At 35.3% G+C, this 21,283-nt stretch overlaps 1 protein-coding gene across 8 annotated transcripts in view; it reads right to left on the bottom strand.

Moving 5' to 3' along the window:
• MYO16 (myosin XVI) overlaps positions 1 to 21,283 on the bottom strand; it is a 359,429-nt gene that overhangs the window by 137,973 nt on the left and 200,173 nt on the right. For all 8 annotated transcript variants that reach the window (XM_014267408.3, XM_074535973.1, XM_074535972.1 and 5 more), the window contains 3 exons: positions 20,756 to 20,861; positions 18,765 to 18,882; positions 11,858 to 12,005 (listed from right to left, as the gene is read on the bottom strand). In XM_014267408.3, coding sequence (XP_014122883.2) covers positions 11,858 to 12,005; positions 18,765 to 18,882; positions 20,756 to 20,861 — 372 coding nt within the window. The remainder of the gene's footprint in view (positions 1 to 11,857; positions 12,006 to 18,764; positions 18,883 to 20,755; positions 20,862 to 21,283) is intronic.

Consider the following 21,283-nt stretch of genomic DNA (forward strand, 5'->3'; position numbering starts at 1 on the left):
CAATTTAGGTGTAATTAAATTTTAGGATTGTTTGGCCTGACTGAAAATTAATGTAGTTCTACATATGTTTCAAAGAATGCTTTCAGAACTAGTGGGATGAAGGGTATTGAGTATATAAAAGCAAGCCATTACCTTTCAAAAATAAATTCCACTAATATCTACCATACTTAAAAACTCACAGAGTAAGAAATTTCAACAAACATTTTTGCTTCTTTAAATAAATGTGAATATGGGAGGACAATGTATTGTGCTTAGAGAGGAAAAGCTGCTTTGCACTTAGCACTGTTTGATATGTAAACAGGAATGAGATAAAGACAAAGCAAAACAATTGACATCAATGAAGTAAATGACATTTCCAGAACATGATAATGAATAACTTCTGCCTTTTTTTCTCTCAGGGAAAAAGGGCATGCATTATTATTTTTTTTTCCCTTTGTCCCCAGTTTTTAAACGTATTCGAATCTGAACAAATTTTATATCCTTTGAACCTCGTTACCCTGTAGCACTGAGCTGGAGTTACTGCTTATCATTTAAGTGCACATATTTCTGCTCATAACTTGTGCAATAAAGTACCAAAAGCAGCTCTTAAAAAATGTGAATAGCTTTGTTAATGTCAAGAGGTAAGGTATCAGCATAATATTAATCAACTAAACACTGCAGACAGATTTGATGACAGGCAGAACACAGCTTTTATTTTTAGTTTTCTAAACTAACAAAATGGCAAGTTATGTATGTGTTTTGTAAACTGGTTTTAGCACAGAAAGCTTATATTAGCCCATGTGTTATCCAGTAAGTAGTTTTGCCTTGATATTTTATAAAATTAAATTTCAAATAATTCTGTTAGAAAGACTATGTGTACTATGAAGTACACAAATTTTAGAGACAATGGATATACTGAAAAAGAAAGCAAAGAAATACATATTGGTCTTTAGCCTCAAAATGCTAAATGTTGTATAGGCTTTTTTTCTTCCCCTAATTATATTGATAATCCTCTGGAATAGGTTGAAATCAGAGACTCAAACATTTTGTTCCTAAAAATACACAAAAACATAAATTAAAAATTATTCCATTAAAAAGAAAAATGAATGTGCAACAGGAGGGACTCAAAATGGAAATTTTCACACGTCTGACGGTAATGCGAGAATTAATACAGACAGTATACCTTGAACTGTTTGTCTGACTCATGATGCAGATACTTTACAGGACAGAATAATGAAATCTGTGAACTACCACTCTAAAAGTATAATTTTTAAGCTTAATATACATAAAATAAGAAGTATAATGCTGCTGCTGATGAAAAAGTAGTAAAAAATAAGCATTGCTGAAGATGTAAAATCAGTAAGCCAGCCTGCATGCAAGTGCAAACTTGTCCAATCTACTTCCTGAAATGCTCCAAAAATTGTTTGAACTTTGCTCCTACAACTAAAAGCAATTTTGTATTTCTGTGTTCAGACTTTGGCATTGTTTGCCAGTCAGATGTCATGAAGTTTATGAGCCTCAAAGGCATTTCTCCACCAGAACTTGCTACTTTTAAAATGCTGATTCATTAAATAAAGCTGACTGTGTTAAGAGCCACAGTATCTGATCTAAACTACAAAAAGTGCTAAGGCAACCTGCTTAAAACTTTCATCAGGATCCAGTTAAAATACTGTTGATATGCTTAAAAATTATTTCTTATGACACTGGTCATAGCTCATTAATCAGTTTCAGATAAGCTGATTTACAAGAGGAACTCTTCTTCCTCTACATGCAGGTAGGACCAGGTGTATTCAAGTGTGTATATTAAAAAAATAACAGTAAAATCCATTAAAATCACTTTTAATTTAGTCAAAAATAAAAGGTAAGGTCCCCACAAGACACTAGGAAACTTTTGAAATACTGGGAAATATATATACATATATACATAAAATTATACATATAATTTACTTAAGAATGAAATTTCTTTTTAAAAGTATTAATATAATTAATTAATTATTCAATAATGATTATTCACCTTTCATGAGCTAAGAAAGTATCATACACTACACAAATATGTTTTGGTGCAGTACCAAACTTTATTGTCCTTACTTTTTTTTCTAAAAAGCAAGAATATTCTTCTTATATAAAAGGAACAAATTCATGTGGTTTTGCATATGCTATCTATTTAGAAATTCACAATCAACTGTTGCCACTCCTTTAGTGTAAGAAGAGTGTTCTGCTTTTCACAGAGCCACCAAGCTACATGATGCTGGGCACAGGGCTCAGTAATGGAGAACTGCCATCTGCTCTCCCATGCTCAGCAAGAACAGCTTTGCTCCCCGGCCTCAGGGCCCATTTTTGTCCCAAATGCATTCCAGGACAGTCTAAAATGTGAACAGTGTGGATGCATGTGCCTTTTTCTCTCATATCATTTCAGCCCTCACAATAAAATCATGCTGGATGAGAGGTCACAAATGAAATACTTCTGACATGAAATCCCCTTCAGTCTTCCTTTGCCTCTCACAAGGCACCAAGGACACAGAAGCTCAGCAAACCTGAAGTAAATAAACCTCAGAGGTTGCACACCAAGATCTCAGTTGGTGGGGTGCATCTAAGGCACATATGAAGATCTGCAGTCCTTTCATGGTTTGTGTGTCAAAATAGGACAAAGAGACTCCCTACTAGGTCTTAGTGCTAAAATCCACACTACATAGGGATTGCAAAGCTAGGTTTTATTCAAACACATTGCTTTCTAACAAAAATAAAAGCAAATACAATTTTGTAAAAACAAATAAACAGAGAAGAAAGATGAACACAGAATAAATTATGCTTTAAACTAGTCCTTTCCTTCCTAAAATATATGGGAAGCAGGAATGGGAATAGATTGGAGAGGACTGCAACTGCATGTTTAAACAGGCTCCAGAATAAACTACATCACCAAAGAATTCGAGATGTTCCCATTTGTTCCAGTTTTGTCTTAGAGGCCAACCTAATTCCATAACATACCCACTGAAGTTCAGTTCATCATAGGACATATTTTAATACATGCTGCTCCACTCCTCTTAATTGCTACCTGATTTAGGAGCCCTGTTTAAACAGGAGATTAGGTCTGAAATGTGGAAAATATATATAATGGATCTGAAAATATACTGGGAAAGGAATGTCAGAGAGCATGATGAAAATGTGGGAAGGACTGCAGCTACAAGGAAGTAGAGATGGATCTCTGATAGTGAATTCTGATTTCTCTAAAACCAAAGACATGAGTTATGAGTTATACAGAAGCAAACACAAAGAAATACTCAGAATTCTAAGACAATCTCTAGCAGTGCCAATGTTAGCACAGCTCTATTTGAGACAGAAAAGTGATAAAAAATATATTCAAGTGAACAATTATTTAAATAGAAAAATACACAGAATCATCATCACTATTGAAAGGCTTGGGCTGGCAGGGACCTTAAAAACCATCTAGTTTCAACTCCCCTGCTATGGGCAGGGATGCCACCCACTAGATCAGAGTGGCAATATTTATAACAAAGAAGGGTCTGGTTTTTATTCAATTCTGGAAAATTCTAATGACATAGGATAGTCTCCAACTGTTTTTAAACAAAATTATTCTATGAAATAACTTATTTTCCTATTTCAGTTATTTACAGTGAAAGGCCACAGACTTATTTTTACCAGTGGTTAGTTAGCACTTTTCTTAGTCTTCTTAATTCTCTTGGTTGAAAACAAAACACAAAACTGGTGTCAGTGTACCAGCATCAAAATAAATACTGCAATTACTGTGTAGGTTTAATACTAAGCTGCAATGCCAGCCTGGTAAATTGATTTCTATGCATTTAATGATTTGATTTGGTTAAAATTCCGCAAAGGTTAAAGTAGAAATTAGAAGATGCCAGCAGTTGTCAGAAGCCATACATTACACTTCTCTACAATTATGATTACAAATACAGTTTGTTTGTCAAATGGTATTTTTACATTGTTTCAGTGCATTTTTCTGTCATTTCAGTCAGTAGAAAATTCATAGGACGTTTTTTTTATTTCAGAATGCCTTCTTGATTTGCATCTCTCTTTGGGCAAACTGCATCTGTTCTAATAATTTTTCTCACCCATATTAATACTGTTCAAGAAACATTTAAACTTAAAATTAGACAAACAGGGGGTTTATTATCACAGACAGGCCACAGATCAAAGAATCATAGAATCATTAGGCTGGAAAAGGTCTTTAAGATCATTGTGTCCAAAATCCAGAAACTTGAAATACTCTGGAACTATTCAGTTCTTCCCAGCATGACTACTTGTCTGATCCAGAGCTGCATTTACTCAGGTCTGGTAAAAATACAGCTTTTTACTTGTCTGATCCAGAGCTCCATTTACTCAGGTCTGGTAAAAATACAGCTTTTGTTGGTTCAATAGGCTAATATCTGTGTGCATCTTATACACACACACACATACACATATATATATATATATATACACTCTGTGCAATGATTCCAAGAGAACTATCATAAGCTAACTGGATACAGACAAGACCTATTCACAGAATTTAAAAGTTCCGAAGATCATCTGGGTAATGGGTGATTCATTGAAGGAAATTCACACACCATTCTGTCCCACATTACCTTGCATAAAATAAATTCAGAAGCCAGACTGATAGAGCTGTCATTCTTAGGAGCTGAATGAAACTAAGATCCTGACGTCCTCTGGTCATTAGCACTCAACTAGCCTATTCAGAAAGTTTTAATTAGTTACTTATTGGCTTTAGAAAAAACTCAGTTTCAGTAACTAACTTCGGAAAATACTGTGGAAATCCAGTAAATGGAGACTGTAAATGGCACTAATCTCACACAATCAGGTTTAACCTCAGAGCAGTGCTAATTTTGAATTACGATTAACGAAAGAACTAGAGGCAGAAAACTATGCTACACTTTGAGTTGACCTTGCCTGAATTTCCTAGAGAGAGCTGGCTACCAGGGCAATGAAAAATACATGGCAGCACAGGGAGCTGAGTGAAGGCAGCAGGTTCAAACAACGGTGAAGGGTACCAGCTCCACCAGATCTGACACTGAGATGAGCTGGGTTCAGTGACTGGGGCTCTGAATGTCAATAACAATTCCTGAAACACCCAGTCCTGACTGGAAATTCATCCACAGTAATTGTATCAAAACAATTCTAAGAGTGACTTTTGAAACATAAATTGCAGAACTGTGTTATCACCCTAGATTTATGTAATGTAATAGCTAAGTGGTTTCAGGAGCTGAATCCACTGAATCTCCCTTCACATATGAGATGATTAGCAACCTAGTAAAGTGCAGAGACATATTTTGTACTTAAAGTAAAAGCCAAATTAACTTTTCTACCATTTATGTGAGTAATCACATCTACTTTCAAGCCAGGGTTTCTTCAGCAATTTCACCTCTCAGAGCTACATCCATTTTCTGTCTGACATGAAACACTGGTGGGCTGCTTAAACAGTCAGGACTTAATTTCTTTTACACGGGATCAAATTTAACCTGAAAATATGTATATCATCTATATCTATATCTATATCAAATTTTCGTAGCTCTCTGGAGATATCCATCCCTTTTTTCTACCAAAAGGTTGAACTTGGCCGAAAAACATTAAGGTATAAGATACTCATCAACAGAATTCACAACCAATTGGAGAATCATCTGGAACATATTATGTTTATTTTTGCACTTGCTTTGCCCATTTCAAGCAATTTATTCTCAACAATGTTTTATTGTATGTATAGTTTTCTGCTAAAATTAAGACAGATGTGTTCAGTAGACTCTAAAGATCCCACTGCTCTTAATTACCATGTTTGTTTGTTTCTTTTTAATTAAAAAGATTTCAGTTTTTTCTTGCCTCCTATTCTTCATCTTTCATGCCATGCCATGCCAGGGACATGAATGACAGAGTATTCTTCTATTTTCTGCACCTGTTTCTATATCATACCAAAGAACACAAGAAAGACAAAGCTCTCTAAATCAAATAAATACCAAATGGTATCAATGGTAGTCAAATGATGTAAATGCAAGTTTGTGGAATAAAACTAAACATGCAAAAGTAAACTGACTAAAGCAATAAAAAGGCAAAATACAGAGCACTTTTATATGGTCTGATACAATTTTTTCTATTCCAAACTGACACCAAGGGAATGTAACTTACCAAATATTACCAGATATCTGAGTTCATTTAGGAAAACACAGAAATACAAAGAAGCATGCCTTGGCTTTACCACTATAAATGTAAAATTCATTCCGGAGAAAACATGATGTGTTCATTTACACATAGTTTTACAGGTTCAGCTTGTTAGAATTATGATGGAGAGAAAAATCAGTTGTTGAAACGAGAAGTAATCAAAATGAATGATTTCTCTGTCTCTCAGAGTCTGCCAATGGGGGACTGAACAACCTCTGCCACTAGTCAATCAATATGTATGAAGAATAATACAATGAAGAGGGGATTGTTAACATCAAATGAAAGAAAATACCCAGAGGAATATGAGTTTCAGATTTGCACTCTTGAACAAAGCAGAATTTCTACAGCATTTATTCCAAATGCCAGACAAATAACAATTACACTTGGGACCTCAGACAAAGACCCTGAGCCGTCTCAGAGCAATTTTACTACCTTTACCTTGCTAAATAAAAATTCTCTTTGAATTTCAAGTAAGTTAATGATTGTTAAACATCACTGGAGGTGCAATTTTTTAAAATATCCTTTGGGAATAAAGCAGTAATATTAAAAACTGCTAATGTCGAAACTGGAATAAATAAATTATCATTAAAATCCAAAGCTAAGTTCCTTCTGCTTTCAAGAAGAAAAATGCTTTGGATATCTTGACATGCAATTATAATGCAAGTGTGTAGGTGTGTATGTAACTAACCCTGAATTCAGGATGAACCACTCAAAACAACTGCACAGCCAGATACTCAAAACAAATATTGTGAAATATAATTAATAATACAGAGGTATACCTTATGTATGAGGTGTAGGTATCTGCCAATAGAAAAATAAATACTTAATTTGCAAAATAAAGCAGACAAATAGCATTTCAGTTTTGTTTCGAAAACCTAAGATGTGATCCTGATTATATATTCTGTAATTGCAATGCCAACCTCCTAGTAATGTATTTTGTAGGACACAACTATCCACAAACGTCTCACAGAAAGGGGGTTTAAGACAGAGGAAATGTAGTCAATTTTCAGAAATAAACTGTATATCAACTTCAACACTGACATTATTGTCAGGTACTTCCTGAATATTAACATGCACAGTGATGATCTTAAGGAAGAAGATTTAGTCTACGTGCTTCAGTCATCATATTTCCCCTGCTAAAAAACACCAAAAAAACTCTTAGCTACTGTACACTAACAGGCTTCTGTGGTTTCTATCTAGTTTTCATTAAAATATGGCAGTCTAAGCCTAAAACATGAGACTAAGCCTAAAAGCGAGTTGAAGAGAAGTGCAGCACACAAATAAGGAAAATGAGATGGATTAGGCCACAGAGGAAAAAAAATCAATACTTTTGAATATTCTGTTTTGGAAATCAGTTTAAATGAAAAAAAAAAATCCCAAACTTACACTCTGCTCTATTTTTTTAATCTCAGATATATTTGAAAATAAGTATTGTGAAATGTTACATTAGAATTAGATAAAATTAGTTCCAGTCAATCAATATCACTTTGAAACAGGAAGCTGTATCTTAATAAAACATATAATATAATTTTTGGTGTCCATCCTCAATAAAACTGAGTTCATCATGATTATTATAACAAATCACACACATCACTCATTTGTTGGTGTTTTCACACATCTCCTTCTCGGAAGTGCACAGATCAACACTGACACTTGAAGATCATGGTACAAGAGATTAATGGAACTTGACCTTCAAAGAAAGAATGAGAGAAGAAAAAGAGGCGAAAAACTCCACAAAACCATAAAAATTCCTTTTGGTTCAATTCCTACTTATATAAAGAATAAACCAAGTTGAATAAACTCATGAGCACTATTTGCTCAGAAAACCTGCATGAATGAGGAAAATAAAGGAAAACTGAAGAAGGTAAGAGCATTGGGATAAAGAATATTATCTATCTGAAGTTATAATAGGATAGGGAAAAACATTAAAGAGAACATGTGAAAGCACATTTTGTTGGAATATGCATATGTCCTACATGCAGTAAAGGTGATTCAATCTCAAAAAAAAAAATTTAAAAGTTCAGACACCAGTAAATACAGTGTAAATAGGAAAAGAACAAATAGTAAGCAGCAAAAGTAAACAAGCAAAGCACAAAAGACAACAGAAAAAATTTATATAATATTTTTGACATTGAAAATATTCCAGATTACATAGGTATTAAACTCGCTGAAACAAGTTTAAATCTGCTCCAGAATCTCAAATACATCTGCTTTATATCTCTCCCCATTACCTTCCTGATAACTAGCCTGGTTTAGTTTAGCTGTCAGACCTCACTGGAACCTAAGCAAATGGAATCGCCTCATTACATTCAGAATGTACAAATCTTGCCCTTAAAATAGTACTACTCATTGTAAATCAGATTTTCATGGTAGCATTGCATGAAGATAGTCAAGAAATAAATGTTCACATTTAAAGCTGTTCACTAGAGAGCTGAAATAAAAGTAAATCATATCAGGAAGATTTAAACTGATGGAAGTATATAATTTTTTTACTATTTGCTACCATGCAGTTAAAAAAAAGCAACAAAAAAACCCCCAAAAAAACCCCACAAAAAAAACCCAACAAACAACACAAACTATCTTCTATTTTACTTAGGATTTCACCTATCCATATTCTCTAATCGTACTGAAACAAATTCCAGCAAAAATAACTTAGACTTCATTTTCTTGTTTTTGAAATCTTCCATGTGTTTGAAGCTGTATCTTCATGCTACCATATTATTTAGAAAGACTATCAAGTGTACTCCAAAAGTCTTTATACCCTTTGCTCTCTAGGCTTGCCACTCTACACAGCTGGATCAAAGAAGTCATAGAGTTCTTTGAAACACAGTAAATTAATAGAAATTTTGGAATTTTTTAATCAACCATCTGCTGATAAAAACCAGTTTCCAAATATAAAAAACACACAGGAGTAGCTGTCAATCAAAAAGGTTTGACTTGCCCTTAAAGACTCTCTCTTCATTTCTGACATGCTTCCCTTGCTCAGTCTTGCAAAATGATCTTACCTTTCAGCAATTTCTTCTGTCTTAATCCATCATGATCCACATGCAGATACGATGGGAGATGCATTCATTCAGATCCTTCCATAAGTAGATCAAACCCTTGCTACTTTAAGATCCTAGTTGTGTCTAGGCTCAATGAAAAGTGTGCAGCTATTTGTCCTCACATGATGCCTCAGCAATTACAATGCTTGCAAGAACACATATTTAAGTTTCTGAGCTCCATCTCCCTCTCAAAAGAGCACCAGACAGCAAAGATTTAGAGCCAAACAACTTTCCCTACACGATGGGGCAACACCCCAGCCTTACAGAGATTCTCAGTGAATCCAAAAGGGAGGGATTTTCCCTTTAAGCAATTTACATGAACTCTCAGCCCAGGGTTATATATTACATAAAACACTATCTAAATATCATCTTTCAAAGCATCATATTGACAAAATTACTTTAAATCTTTGAGGTACTTTAATCTAAAATAAGAATAGAAAAACCCATGCTACATCTTATTTCTTACATTGCAATAGCTTAAGAAAGCAATTTTTAAATAGGGGTACTTTGTGATCTTAATAGCCATTATTTAATAAGATTGTTGAATCTTCTACATAAAAGTGCAATATTAAACAATGTAAAGAAGAACAGAAAAATTAACAAAAAAAAACAACTGGGCAAAAACAACCTGCCAAAGGTTTTAAAAGCTCTGCTATCTAGTTAATTTTACTATTTGAATCAAGATTACACTTGTTCAAAGAAAACATTAAAAAATCACTTATGGATATTACCAGAATGATGTGATCTCATCAAAATTCGACAAAGCCAGAAAAGCCTTCCTGATTCATGAGTGAGTTTGATGCAGTAGAAATTCATCCCTAATTTAACTTTATCAGCTGAGAAAGATCTAGCTCACTGAAGTACTGCACTCAGGAGTTTAAGGTAAGAAAAAATTGGCCCAAACACTCTCAATAATTTAAGATACAATCTACTGTACATAGGCAAAGTAAAGCTTTATTGATTAAAGCAGGCTTATGCAAATATTCAGCTATAAATTACTTCTAAAGCTTTGGTACTGCAATGTTCAGACATCTATTTAGAAATACCATTTTGTTCTTTTTGGATGACTATCAGATATCCTATCAGATAAAGCTTTGTTCATGTGAATCTAATTATTCAGGTTTACACTATGTTCCTTCCTGTCTGAGCTTCTTGCAAAGGGACTTTAAACTGTTTCATTTTCTGAAAAAACTGTGTGCTTCCAAACAACTTATGCTAGAAGAGGAATAAAAGTAATCATCAGAAACTTAGAATACTTTTGGTCTTCAAAGTCCTCAAACAATTTAAAATATAGAATTAACCTCTTCCCCCTGCCTTGAACTGAATAATTTTTAACAAAGGAATTTAGCCTGAGGTTACTTCAGAGTTAGTGTTGTATGATATTCTGTATAATACAGAAATGGTAACAGCTTAAAACATTACCAGTGGTAGTCAGAAGACTTCTGTCTAACAAAAAAATCATAATCAATGAAGCTTTTTCTGCAAAAATTAATGTGGTGTCTTTCTGTTTAAAGGTTCTGTATCTAGAACTGCTATTTTATTCAAGTAACTAAAGAGAGTGGAAAATGAAAAAGTTGAAAAAAGAAAAAAATCCATGGGAAAAAGGCTTAGATGTATAAACCTGAAAATATGCTTCTTACACAATTTTAATTACTATTGGTCTTTTTAAAGTTACTCACTATACCCATTTTAAAGTTAGTCCGTTTAAGAGAAGATCATTAATACTAAATAGTCTACTCTGATTTCAGTGACACTTAGGAAAGACTGAAGAGTAAAATGCAAATTAACTAAGTGAGGAATATTTTTTCATTCTAAAATAGTCAGAATGAATAAATTCTGAGATAATCACAACATTTAGTGAAAAACCCCAAAAACCTTCTCCTATAGCAAACATTTGGAGTATATTAAGCCTTAGACATGCTACATTTGGGTGTCTATATTCAGCTCTTTATATTTAAGCTCTCACTATTAAAGGCAGCGTGATCATCACAGTTTATGAAGACACACACAGCTCTGTGCTTTGGGTGAACTGAACCACATTTATAAGTCACTATACAGGTGAGCAGGGACTCAACCTCCTTTGATTGCAAATAGGAGCCAAGACAATCAGCTCCTGTGGAGTCATACAGAAAGACATAATTTTAGGTGCTGGAAGTTGAATCCTTTCCTTGGGTTCAAAGCAGTCAAAACTTTTGTTTCTGTTTTTCTTACTAATTTGATATAAAGTAAGTATCAAAATGAAAATGGAGATAACAGGTTACATTTAGTGACATTTCACCAAAATCAACATATTCCATAAGAAAATAACAATTAAATCAAACAGTTTTTACCTTAAGAAACAACTTTTCACCAGGGAAAAAAAACCAAAAACAATAGACCTACTCTAGTCCACAAAAGACAGAGAAAGAGCTTATAAATTTCTTTTTCTTCTTTGAGGCAACAATAGAAATGTATAAAAAAACTCTGATCTTGTAAAGAGACTATATATGTACTTCAGAACTAAATACTCATGAGCAAGTACTCCATAATAAACAATTTCAGAATTCATTGAAAAGTTAGAAAATTTTTAACTATTAGAAGAAGGACCTCAACAGCAGAGAGACATTAATATTAGAAAATTATTAATACTAAATATAAAGTTGTTTTCCTACCTGTGTGCAGATAAATTACTGAGGTAAAGGGTGTATTTTTCTTCAGCAGACAATCCATCCATCATCAAGTAAAAAACATGAAAATTACTCTGATTGAGAGGTTGGATAACGACACGAGACTTCTCCAACATGTATGTATAAATCCTAGCTGATTAAGAAACAAACATATAAATTCATAATTACACTGATTGTTTCAAACTCAAATGTCTTAAACCATTCACCATTGCAAGAGCTCAGAATAAACCATGTTTCTTATAAAATGATCTGAGGGGAGCATATAAAATATAGTATTGCCATTCTATAGTCCATGGTTTTCATTAACAATCATATTCAAAACCCCAATTCCATTAGAATTGGTAGAACAAACATTACCACACTTACCTACTGTTTGACATTACCATCAAAACTACTTAGTTTTGAAGATACTGATGTTGATTTGTATAAGTTGCTGTATTTGGCAAGATTTTTCTAAGAGACAAGCTATTAGTCATCTCACCAAAATGGAGGTATCTGACCACTGGCATCTATTCTATCCTCCTCCTAAACAGAAAGCTGGGAGAGAGATTCAAGACCTCTTGAAAAAACACACTTGGAAGCATTTCTTCTTTCTCTGCTGGTAATCAGAAACAGAGAGATTAATAGTTTTGATTAACCACCTAGCTTCCAGATGGCTACAAAGAGGCAAATCCTCTGCAGAACAGGTTATCAACAGGCTCACTGACCTGAGCCAGGGGGAACATGGGCTATGATGACCTGAATAAATGAGAAGCCACGTGAATCAGAAGTTTGGGGAAGAAGGTAAAGGAGGATGAATCTGAGTGAGATTTGCCTACAGAAAAATAGCTTACATGATCATACATAACCTCAGTCTCACAAAGATTCTGAAAGAGGCAAAGCACAGAAGCAAAGGAATTATTGAGCCTCAGACTGATTTACCTTTTTGCAAGATAAAAGACATTTTAGAGATACATATGAAGAGATAGGGATATTCACTCTTTTGGGCAGGCTACTCTCTGGGAGTACACCACCATGTGGTTCCAGATGCAAGAGACTGAGAGAACAAGGGAATGTCCAACTGCAGCTCTAGGTCAGGGCCTTTCTGGTAAATGGGAATCTAATCCCAGTTCCCACTTACCCAGCTGCTGGCATAAATTCTCTCATTATTTAAACACTTGCTGTAGTACAAAGACCAGAAGCACTTCTGTTCACACAGACCTGATCACCTCTACCACATGGACATGGTCCATGCTGCAGCTCTAGTCTTTTCAGTATCTGGAGTATGGCAGAGCTTCCACAGAGTCTTTGCAAGCATCCTCACCCTGGGGTCACTCAAGGGCTCTTGAGTTTAGAGCATAAGGTGCACTTCTCAGCAACAGAGGACCCATATTTTTGAACCCAGTAAGCAGATGAGAATATTAAACTACAGCCTGGCTTTCACCCAACTCATTCAGGACTCCTTTTTTTCATGAACTGGAAGTAGTTCTTGAACTACCTGAACAATAGTCATTGTAAATATTGGTGCATGCATCCTACAGCACAGGAAGTATGCTCTCTAAATTCATACCACTCGCATCTTTTTAGAATTTTTCTCATTTTTTTCTTTTTTAAGCTGGCTGGGATTAAAGCAATATTTTCAGAACCAGTTCTGGACACACAGCTGTTGCCTAATACAAAGTGAAACATTTTGGTGAATGACAGTGTGTATCAGAGGTAGCTGCATCAGCCTAATGAGGCATTAGGCCAGCAGGCAGATTATCAGTTCCTGTCACCATACAACTGCTAATGTCCACTGCTAGGTTATTGCTGTATCATCTGTATCTGTCTGGTCATTTCATTTTAAATTCCACTTATCTTTTGAAGTTCTTTAAGTTTCTGTTTATACTGTTGAAATAAACACAGCAAACCTGAGGTTACTTGAACTAGTGTGTATGAGGGAACACAGCCTTTGAGAGTACTGCTGAAAGACAGCATAGATGGGAGAGAAATGAAATGGGTGAATCCTGAACATATTGTTTTGAGAAAGGCCTCAGCAGCTAAATTCTGTCAATGAACTAAATACAACTATGCAGAGTCTCAAAGAACTACTTTGCACAGACCAAATCCTCCTGGACACACCCCAGTTAAGGAGTGCAGAAGGTCAGTGGTACATCAGCCAGGGACATCCCCTACACTCTCTTTATGTAACAGCACAGACATGTCCTGACATTTGCTGGCAACCAAAACCATGCCTGGGAGTCTGGCTGAGAGACAGCAGGACTGACAGAGAGGAGCTGTACCTTTGATTTGCTGAAGCAAGGAAACATGATCTGGCCCATTTAATCATCCTACAAAATGTAGTAGTGAGCTGCTATTATGGAATCAATATGATGAGAAGTTGTGCATCATCCATCTAATCCTCTGCTGCCACACTACAGAAAAAACTAAAAAATCCAAACCTGTATGGGAAGTAGAAAGGCACACTTGGGAAATCATGTATGTTTCTGGCTCCAGTAACTTTGCAACACATTATAAATTGAAGCAATGGAATCATGGCAGGTCTGGCCCAGACACACACTTTCATCAGAATCAATCATTACCTGGCTGTCATTTCTACAGGGTAAAACAGAATAGATGAACCTGAAGGATGATTTCCATCTTTTATTGTGCTTGTAACTTATTTCACAGTAAAATGAATCCAACCATCAATTAATTTGAAGAGAGTTCACTGCAAATCTTTAATCACATTTTTGTGTGCAATATTATTCACTAAGGCTTTTATAACTAACACTTCAGGTGTTTTTAACATTCATTGATTAATACAAGCAGGAAAAATGTTACCAAAGGTCATCTATCATTTAACTTTAATGATGAGCAACATCACTTATTCAGATGACACAAATTAATTCAGCCTTTTCCAAGTACTTCAAGTCACCTGCACTTTAATAAGGCTAAATACATTCCATCTCAACTAGCATCTCCAGCAGTGGGAAGAGCTGTTACGAAAAGCCAAGCTTCCAATCAGCAAGAATCAAACACAGCATCATCTTTATGGTGCTAAGAGTCATAAAGAAAATGATCAAGGTAGTATGCTTTTCTACTGTCCGGTTTTCGGCTGTTTGAAGGGCCTGGAAAGGCCCGGAGTGGCCTTGGGGCAGCCCGCGTATCAAAGGACGAGAAGAGGCTTCAGTTCTTCTTTCGGTCTTTATGTTTATTAATTGTTTATCTAAAAGATTTTCTTTCAGCCCAACAGAGGTCTGCTCAGCAGTCAGCCATGAGCACACTGTGCTGCCCTCTGGACAGCCACCTATCTTTATACCCATTGTTACGTGTACAATATTTATCATTTTTCCCCAATACCATTTATTCTTATTGTCCGGTGCACTTTTAGTAATGACCAATCCTAAAGTGCCACCATCACCATAGAAGATGGAGGAGAAGAAGAAGAAGAAGAAGAAGAAGGACAGGACATGCCCCAATTCCTCCATCTTACTTCTCTAAACCCCCCTGTACATAAATCCTAAACCCTGTGTCTCACCCTCTAATTAACTAATCCCTTCACCATTCACCCCGGTGAAATCCTCCTATCCTCATACAGGTGTCGTCTCCTGTGTAGGATCAAAGTCCAGCCACCAGAAACTTCTGGCAACATTCCAGGACTCCCGGGCCCCCCAAGGGTGGTCTCAGTGGCTCGGCACCTCAGTCCTGAGGTGCTGAGATCCCACATTCTACAAAGTGAAATATGTTTGTGAAATAAAAGGGAGAAAATACATAAAGTTACAAAGCAAAGTCTATCATTTTTGTGCAAAGGTAATTGTGCCTCCAGGCACAAACAAATTTTTACTTCCTTTAACAGCTCACTTGATCCACTCAGCAGCTACAGAGCCAGCAAGCAGATTCTGTATTTAAAGTGTGGCCAGTGAAATCTGTCTTTTAGCTATGCTTTCTTAGAAACTACATTGCTCCTTCTCAAAAACTATGCTATCCAAAACACAGCTATTTGTAAAGACAAGAAAACATTTCTTAGTCACTTTCAATGTAACTTAAAAAAAAATAAAAATCTGTCCTTGGTTTTCAAATGTGAAGATTGAAAAAATCAATGCCTGGAAAGCAAAGCAGAAAATCTGGAGAATAAGTTTTTTAGACTTTATTTTTTCTTCCTAAGTTACTTTCTGAGTCATTTAAGGAAATTTTTAGAGGCATTCATTTTCACCTTAGGAATCATATCAACTTACCTGAAGGACCATTCTGAGGAAAAAAAAAAAAAAAATCAGTCTTCTATAATTATGTTGTGGGAGTCAGTAATCCACCAGGAATTTTTTTTTTGCCAGAAGATCAATCTTTAAATTCTTAATTTATTTTAGAAACTTAGTGAAATCACTGGCCTGCAGTTTATTCTAAGTGTTCGTTCTAAAATAAAACTTTTTGTTACATAAAAACTCTTTAGATATCTGTACTGGCTTTGAGTAGAGCCACACTATAACTCTCCATCCTTTTTTTCCAAACGAGGATTTCTTCATGGCAGAGTACAGTTTATGCTAAAGAACGAATCAAATCTAATGATGAAAATTATGAAGAACATTTCAGTTATTTAGCTACATTGTACCTTCTGCTAGAAGGATAAACCTTGGATAAAAGAGCATTTCCAGGGTCTAGACAAACTTCAGCATGAATAAGAAGTTGTCACAAACTTCACTGGTGTCCACTCAGAACACAAGGAGTGCCATCTTGGGCTTGCTCTCTGTAATAAAAGTGTGCACACGTACTTTGCATGTCCCTGCCTTAGTAAATTTGTTCCAGATCTCCACCTGTAATACCTATCTCTGAAGGAGTTCAAACCACCTTTGATGGAGGCAGCCTAGTGTCACTTGGATTTTTGTTTACAAATCAGACATATTTAGCCCCGTTAGTATCAATGAGTTATAAATTCATGGCTCAGCAAAATCAGATGTTCTGCATACTTAAATTATTAATTTACGTTTAAACAGTGCAGGACAGTAAATACTGCTGCAAATAATCTTCCAAACAAACCCCAGAATATGCCTGGGTGGAATTTAAACCTGCCAAAGACAATATGCATTATTCTTTTCTCATTTATGGTGGTCTAAACCTGGGACAATTTCACTCAGATGTGATGCTCAGTGGCCGAGAAATGGCAAAATCTACTGTGCAAATCAAACAGCAGGAACAATTGCCAATTTCAGAAATATACAATATATTTCTACTGCTGTAGCAAGGCATGCCTCTCTTGACTGTACATTATGTAACTTTAAGCTACCTTACAGTTGGCAAAAATAATTGATTCAATTCTCAAATAATTGGGGAATAGCAGGGTAGATAAGTAATTTGTTTACATTTGTTAATTGACCTGACTACCCTTACATTTTCTCATTTGATGCTTATGGCTTGAGAATCATAAAACCACAGAAATAGTGCATCAGAAAACTGACACAAGAACCTGTTTAACTGATCCTGTCAGAGGCAGTGGCTATGAATTAAATTGTCAGTTCTGAGTAAAGCTGTCCATAAACCTATATCCCTACAGAGACAATATACTAAAATTAAATAGGTAGAATACAAAGGGTCTATAAAATTTAAGCTTTAGAGATTAAGGTTTATTTTTACAAACTGAACTGAGATGCTCTTCGGTCCATGCTAATGCGTATTTAAATTTGCATTCCTCCCACAAGAGCTTATAAATGAAAAACAAAATCGCACATTTTTAGTTTTGAATTTCCTTTGCAATTATCCTACACTCATTATAAAACAAACCAGAAAAAAGTGTTAGCAAATTCACATGCATGACATTCCCATGAAGGAACTACCATATTTTTTAGAGTATAGTGAACTGTCTCAAGAAAATGTAATTGGAAAGATTTCCAAAGAATTTTTTTAAGGAAAATCTTCAGAAAGCACAAACACATTTAAAATTACAAAAAAAAAAAAAAAAAAAGAAGAAGATTTGGAAATGCTTATCTAACAGAATCTAATTTATTTGGACCAAAAGTGTGTCTTGCCATACAGCTTCTGTATCCAGGAACAGTGCAAGTAGGAAACTGTGTATAGTTGTTTCTGCAGACATACCTTGCTTTGACAGTGAGTAGCTTTATGATGACCTATGTGGACCAGAAAGGAAAGCTCTCTCTGACTGCCTTTGAAGAGACAGTTTTCAGAATCAAACTGAAAGTTTGCTCAATTTCCTTGTTTTTCTTTCTTTTTTTTTTTTGGAGGTTTTTGTTTTTGTTTCTGTTGTTTTTTTTTTTAAACTAAGGAATTCTTACTAGGGTACAGAACACTCACACTTACTCTGAAAGCAGGAACGAATTTCACGCTATCTTGCCTCTAAGAAGAATAAACAACACTATGGTTCCTAATTGTTTTAAAAGAAGCTCTAAGTTGAAATAAATTACTTCTAATTTCAGTATTACACAATATACTTGTTGTTGGCTTTTTTGGTTTTTTGTTGTTAGTGTTTTTTTTTTATTTTTTTTTACTAAACAGATTATATTGCTAACTAATTTAAAGGATACTTAAAATACCCAATACGATACTAGGCACAAAAGCACAACTTAACTTAATCCATTTTTCACTCTTATTTCACAGTGTTGCACTACACAGCTCTCTCAGTTTGTTGATCTGTGAAATAAAAGTAAACGTGACCTCCTGGGAAATATAAGGAATTGCTGTTGTCCATTTGTTTCTTGTCTTTCCCTGCCACCTTGTGGTTGCTTAGAACAGGGCACTGCTCGCTCCTGAGGAGTGATCAATTCACAGGCGGTGAAATCTGTTCCTCTGACACTCCCGAACCCCCCTGGCCTCTTTCATGCACCTTGAACCCCTTGCTGTCCAATTCTGTGCACGGCACACTGGGATCTCTGATCTGACACTCTGTGTGCGTGACAGCAAAATGTACAGATTAAGTGATACTTACCTGCAATTAAAGTTTTTTTTCTCTCACAAAACTGTAGTTCAAAATACTTTATAAAACAGCTGGACAAAGCATTCAAGGGTGTCTTAGCATGTCCAAAGGCCTCCAAGATACAGTTTACCTGCAAAATAATATTAAAGAAGCAAAAAGAGAGGAAATAAACGGGAAGATATTTCAAGAAACGTCTGTAAAGTTTGCGTGTGATTAATAAATTGGCGGAAAAAAAGATTATAATTTTTAATCTTGGAATTTAAAAACTACTAGGCAGGTTTCTTTCCAAAATAGAAATTTAATTAAGACAGGTCAAAATAAACATATTCCAAGAAATCAATGTCAGAATAGTGGAAGTTTTAAGTGAAAGGTTCACATATGAACCGAGGAGGTTCACTACAGTGTTCCTACAAGTATTTTGGATACTAGCGACTGGAGTCATATTCCTGGAGCTGGCATACTTCGCAAAAATATTAAAATCTTTGAAAGCTTGTGAAGCAACAGTCAGTCAATACTAATAACCCAACAAAGGAATTTACAAGTTTTATATAATGTCAGAAATGGCATAAATTATTGATTTCAAATAGAATTATTTTAGGATTATACTAGTGAAAAATGCAGGGGAAAGCAGATTCAGACATTTTTTATGGTATGTCTCACTAATGCATTTCCATGCTAAGCTTTCATGGTCACAGGCACTGTATTTAGCTTTTTTGTGTATAATCAGTTGCTTGCACTCTGACAGATTCCCTTCAGAACTTTCCTCTGTGCATCCTTGAAGGTGATTGCAATGAGTGCATATACACTGTTGTTCTGACATCACTTTTCATGAAGGTGGATGAACTAGCTGGGGAGGGAAGGGGTCTGAGGAGTGGTACAGAAGCTCTAAAAATTAAACCATTCGCAATTATTAATTAAACCAGATGTCTGTGCAGTAGGTGGCAGCAGAAAACTAGCCAGCCAAGTTTTGGTTCCAGTTCCACTCCAGTAGTGCTGTTTAGTATGTGTTTGCTTTTAGACAAATTCAGCACTTGCTTTTATGTGTTTGCTTTTAGACTAATTCAGTACTTGCTTTAACCTCTGTAACTTCGTTAATTTAATGTGCTATGCATAACTGCAGCAGGAATGAATCCAGACAACTGTGTTCATTAAGGCACCTTAAAAGGTAACTAAATTAGAATCTCTACTCTATTCCCTATGGATGAGATCCAATACATTTACCATCTAAGTCAGATATCCCATCTAAGCTAGATTTAAAGGGTCTTTCTATACCCAAAATTTGATAATGCTCTCCCACCTCCATTAAGACCCATTGATAGCTGTCTCTGAGTTGGTATCTCAGATGAGAAGTTTCATCAGGAAAGGTAATTTCTTTAAAAATTTTGAATTGGCAATCCAGGGTTCAGCATAATTTAAAATTTCAGGGTGAACCTTTCTAGGGAATTAAATATGGGTATATATTTTGGAAAATAAATATGACTGAAAAAATATTCAGAAGTCTTACCTATTTCTTAAATATATTTAGTACACAGATATTGAGCCGTATGACTTCATTAAATCCTTGCAGTTTTCCTGCAAGTTTATAGTTTCTGTCCTGCATAGTATTACTTCAGATGCCTCAACACTTCTTATACTGTCCAGCAAACACCATACAGGTAAATTTATTTATTTACTGAAGGCATTTAATTTCATGTATAAGAAACAGTTCCTTATCACAGAAATGTTTCCTATTCACTGCAACACTGATTCTCAAAGTCACCAAAACATAGAAACAAAACTATCTCCACTTTGGAAATGCTTTTTATCAGATCAATGTGAGCTTAATCCCAATCCCATTTCCATTCACGGAAAAAAAACCAACTTTGTTTGACTTCAGAGGTGAAAATAAGCCATTTATGAATTTCTACAGAGCTGATACCTTTTCCATACAATTCAAATATCTCTACCTATCCAAGAGGCCAAGATTTTGCTTCATTTCACTCAGTGGTTGGAATGCTACTTACATGTTTTATCTTTGTATCAAAGGCATTTCTGCTGCAGCTGGCTCTGCAAGTGAGGTGTTTCACTATCTGTTTGCAGGCTTCAGTCTTCCCAGAACCACTTTCTCCACTGCAAGAAGACAGGCAAGGAAGAGAGGGAGGAATCAGGGCTAGCTACACAACTGAAATGTTATTTATATTCTCTGCTAGCTTTGTTTGAATGGATTGAAGGTACCCCCATCAAGCCTTTATTTCAAATAACAGAAGGTTTATGGATGACAAAGAACACAACATAGGAGACAGACTGACTGACTGAGTATATACATGAAGGCTGTCAGAGCTGTCAAGATACCTTGTCTTGTACCACAGGCCAAACCAATCAAATCTAATGCTTTCAAGTCTTTTTGAAGGTACTTACAGCACAGATTTTATGTTCTCCTTTATCTTTCATCCAGTAAAGGAGCTCACTAATGCTGCCTGGTTCTCTTTGCAGATGGGAAATTACTGTTGTGGTAATGATGGGGAATCAGAAAACATTGAAAGTGAAGAATA

This window comes from Zonotrichia albicollis, chromosome 2, assembly GCF_047830755.1.
Source record: "Zonotrichia albicollis isolate bZonAlb1 chromosome 2, bZonAlb1.hap1, whole genome shotgun sequence".
NCBI classification, from domain to species: domain Eukaryota; kingdom Metazoa; phylum Chordata; class Aves; order Passeriformes; family Passerellidae; genus Zonotrichia; species Zonotrichia albicollis.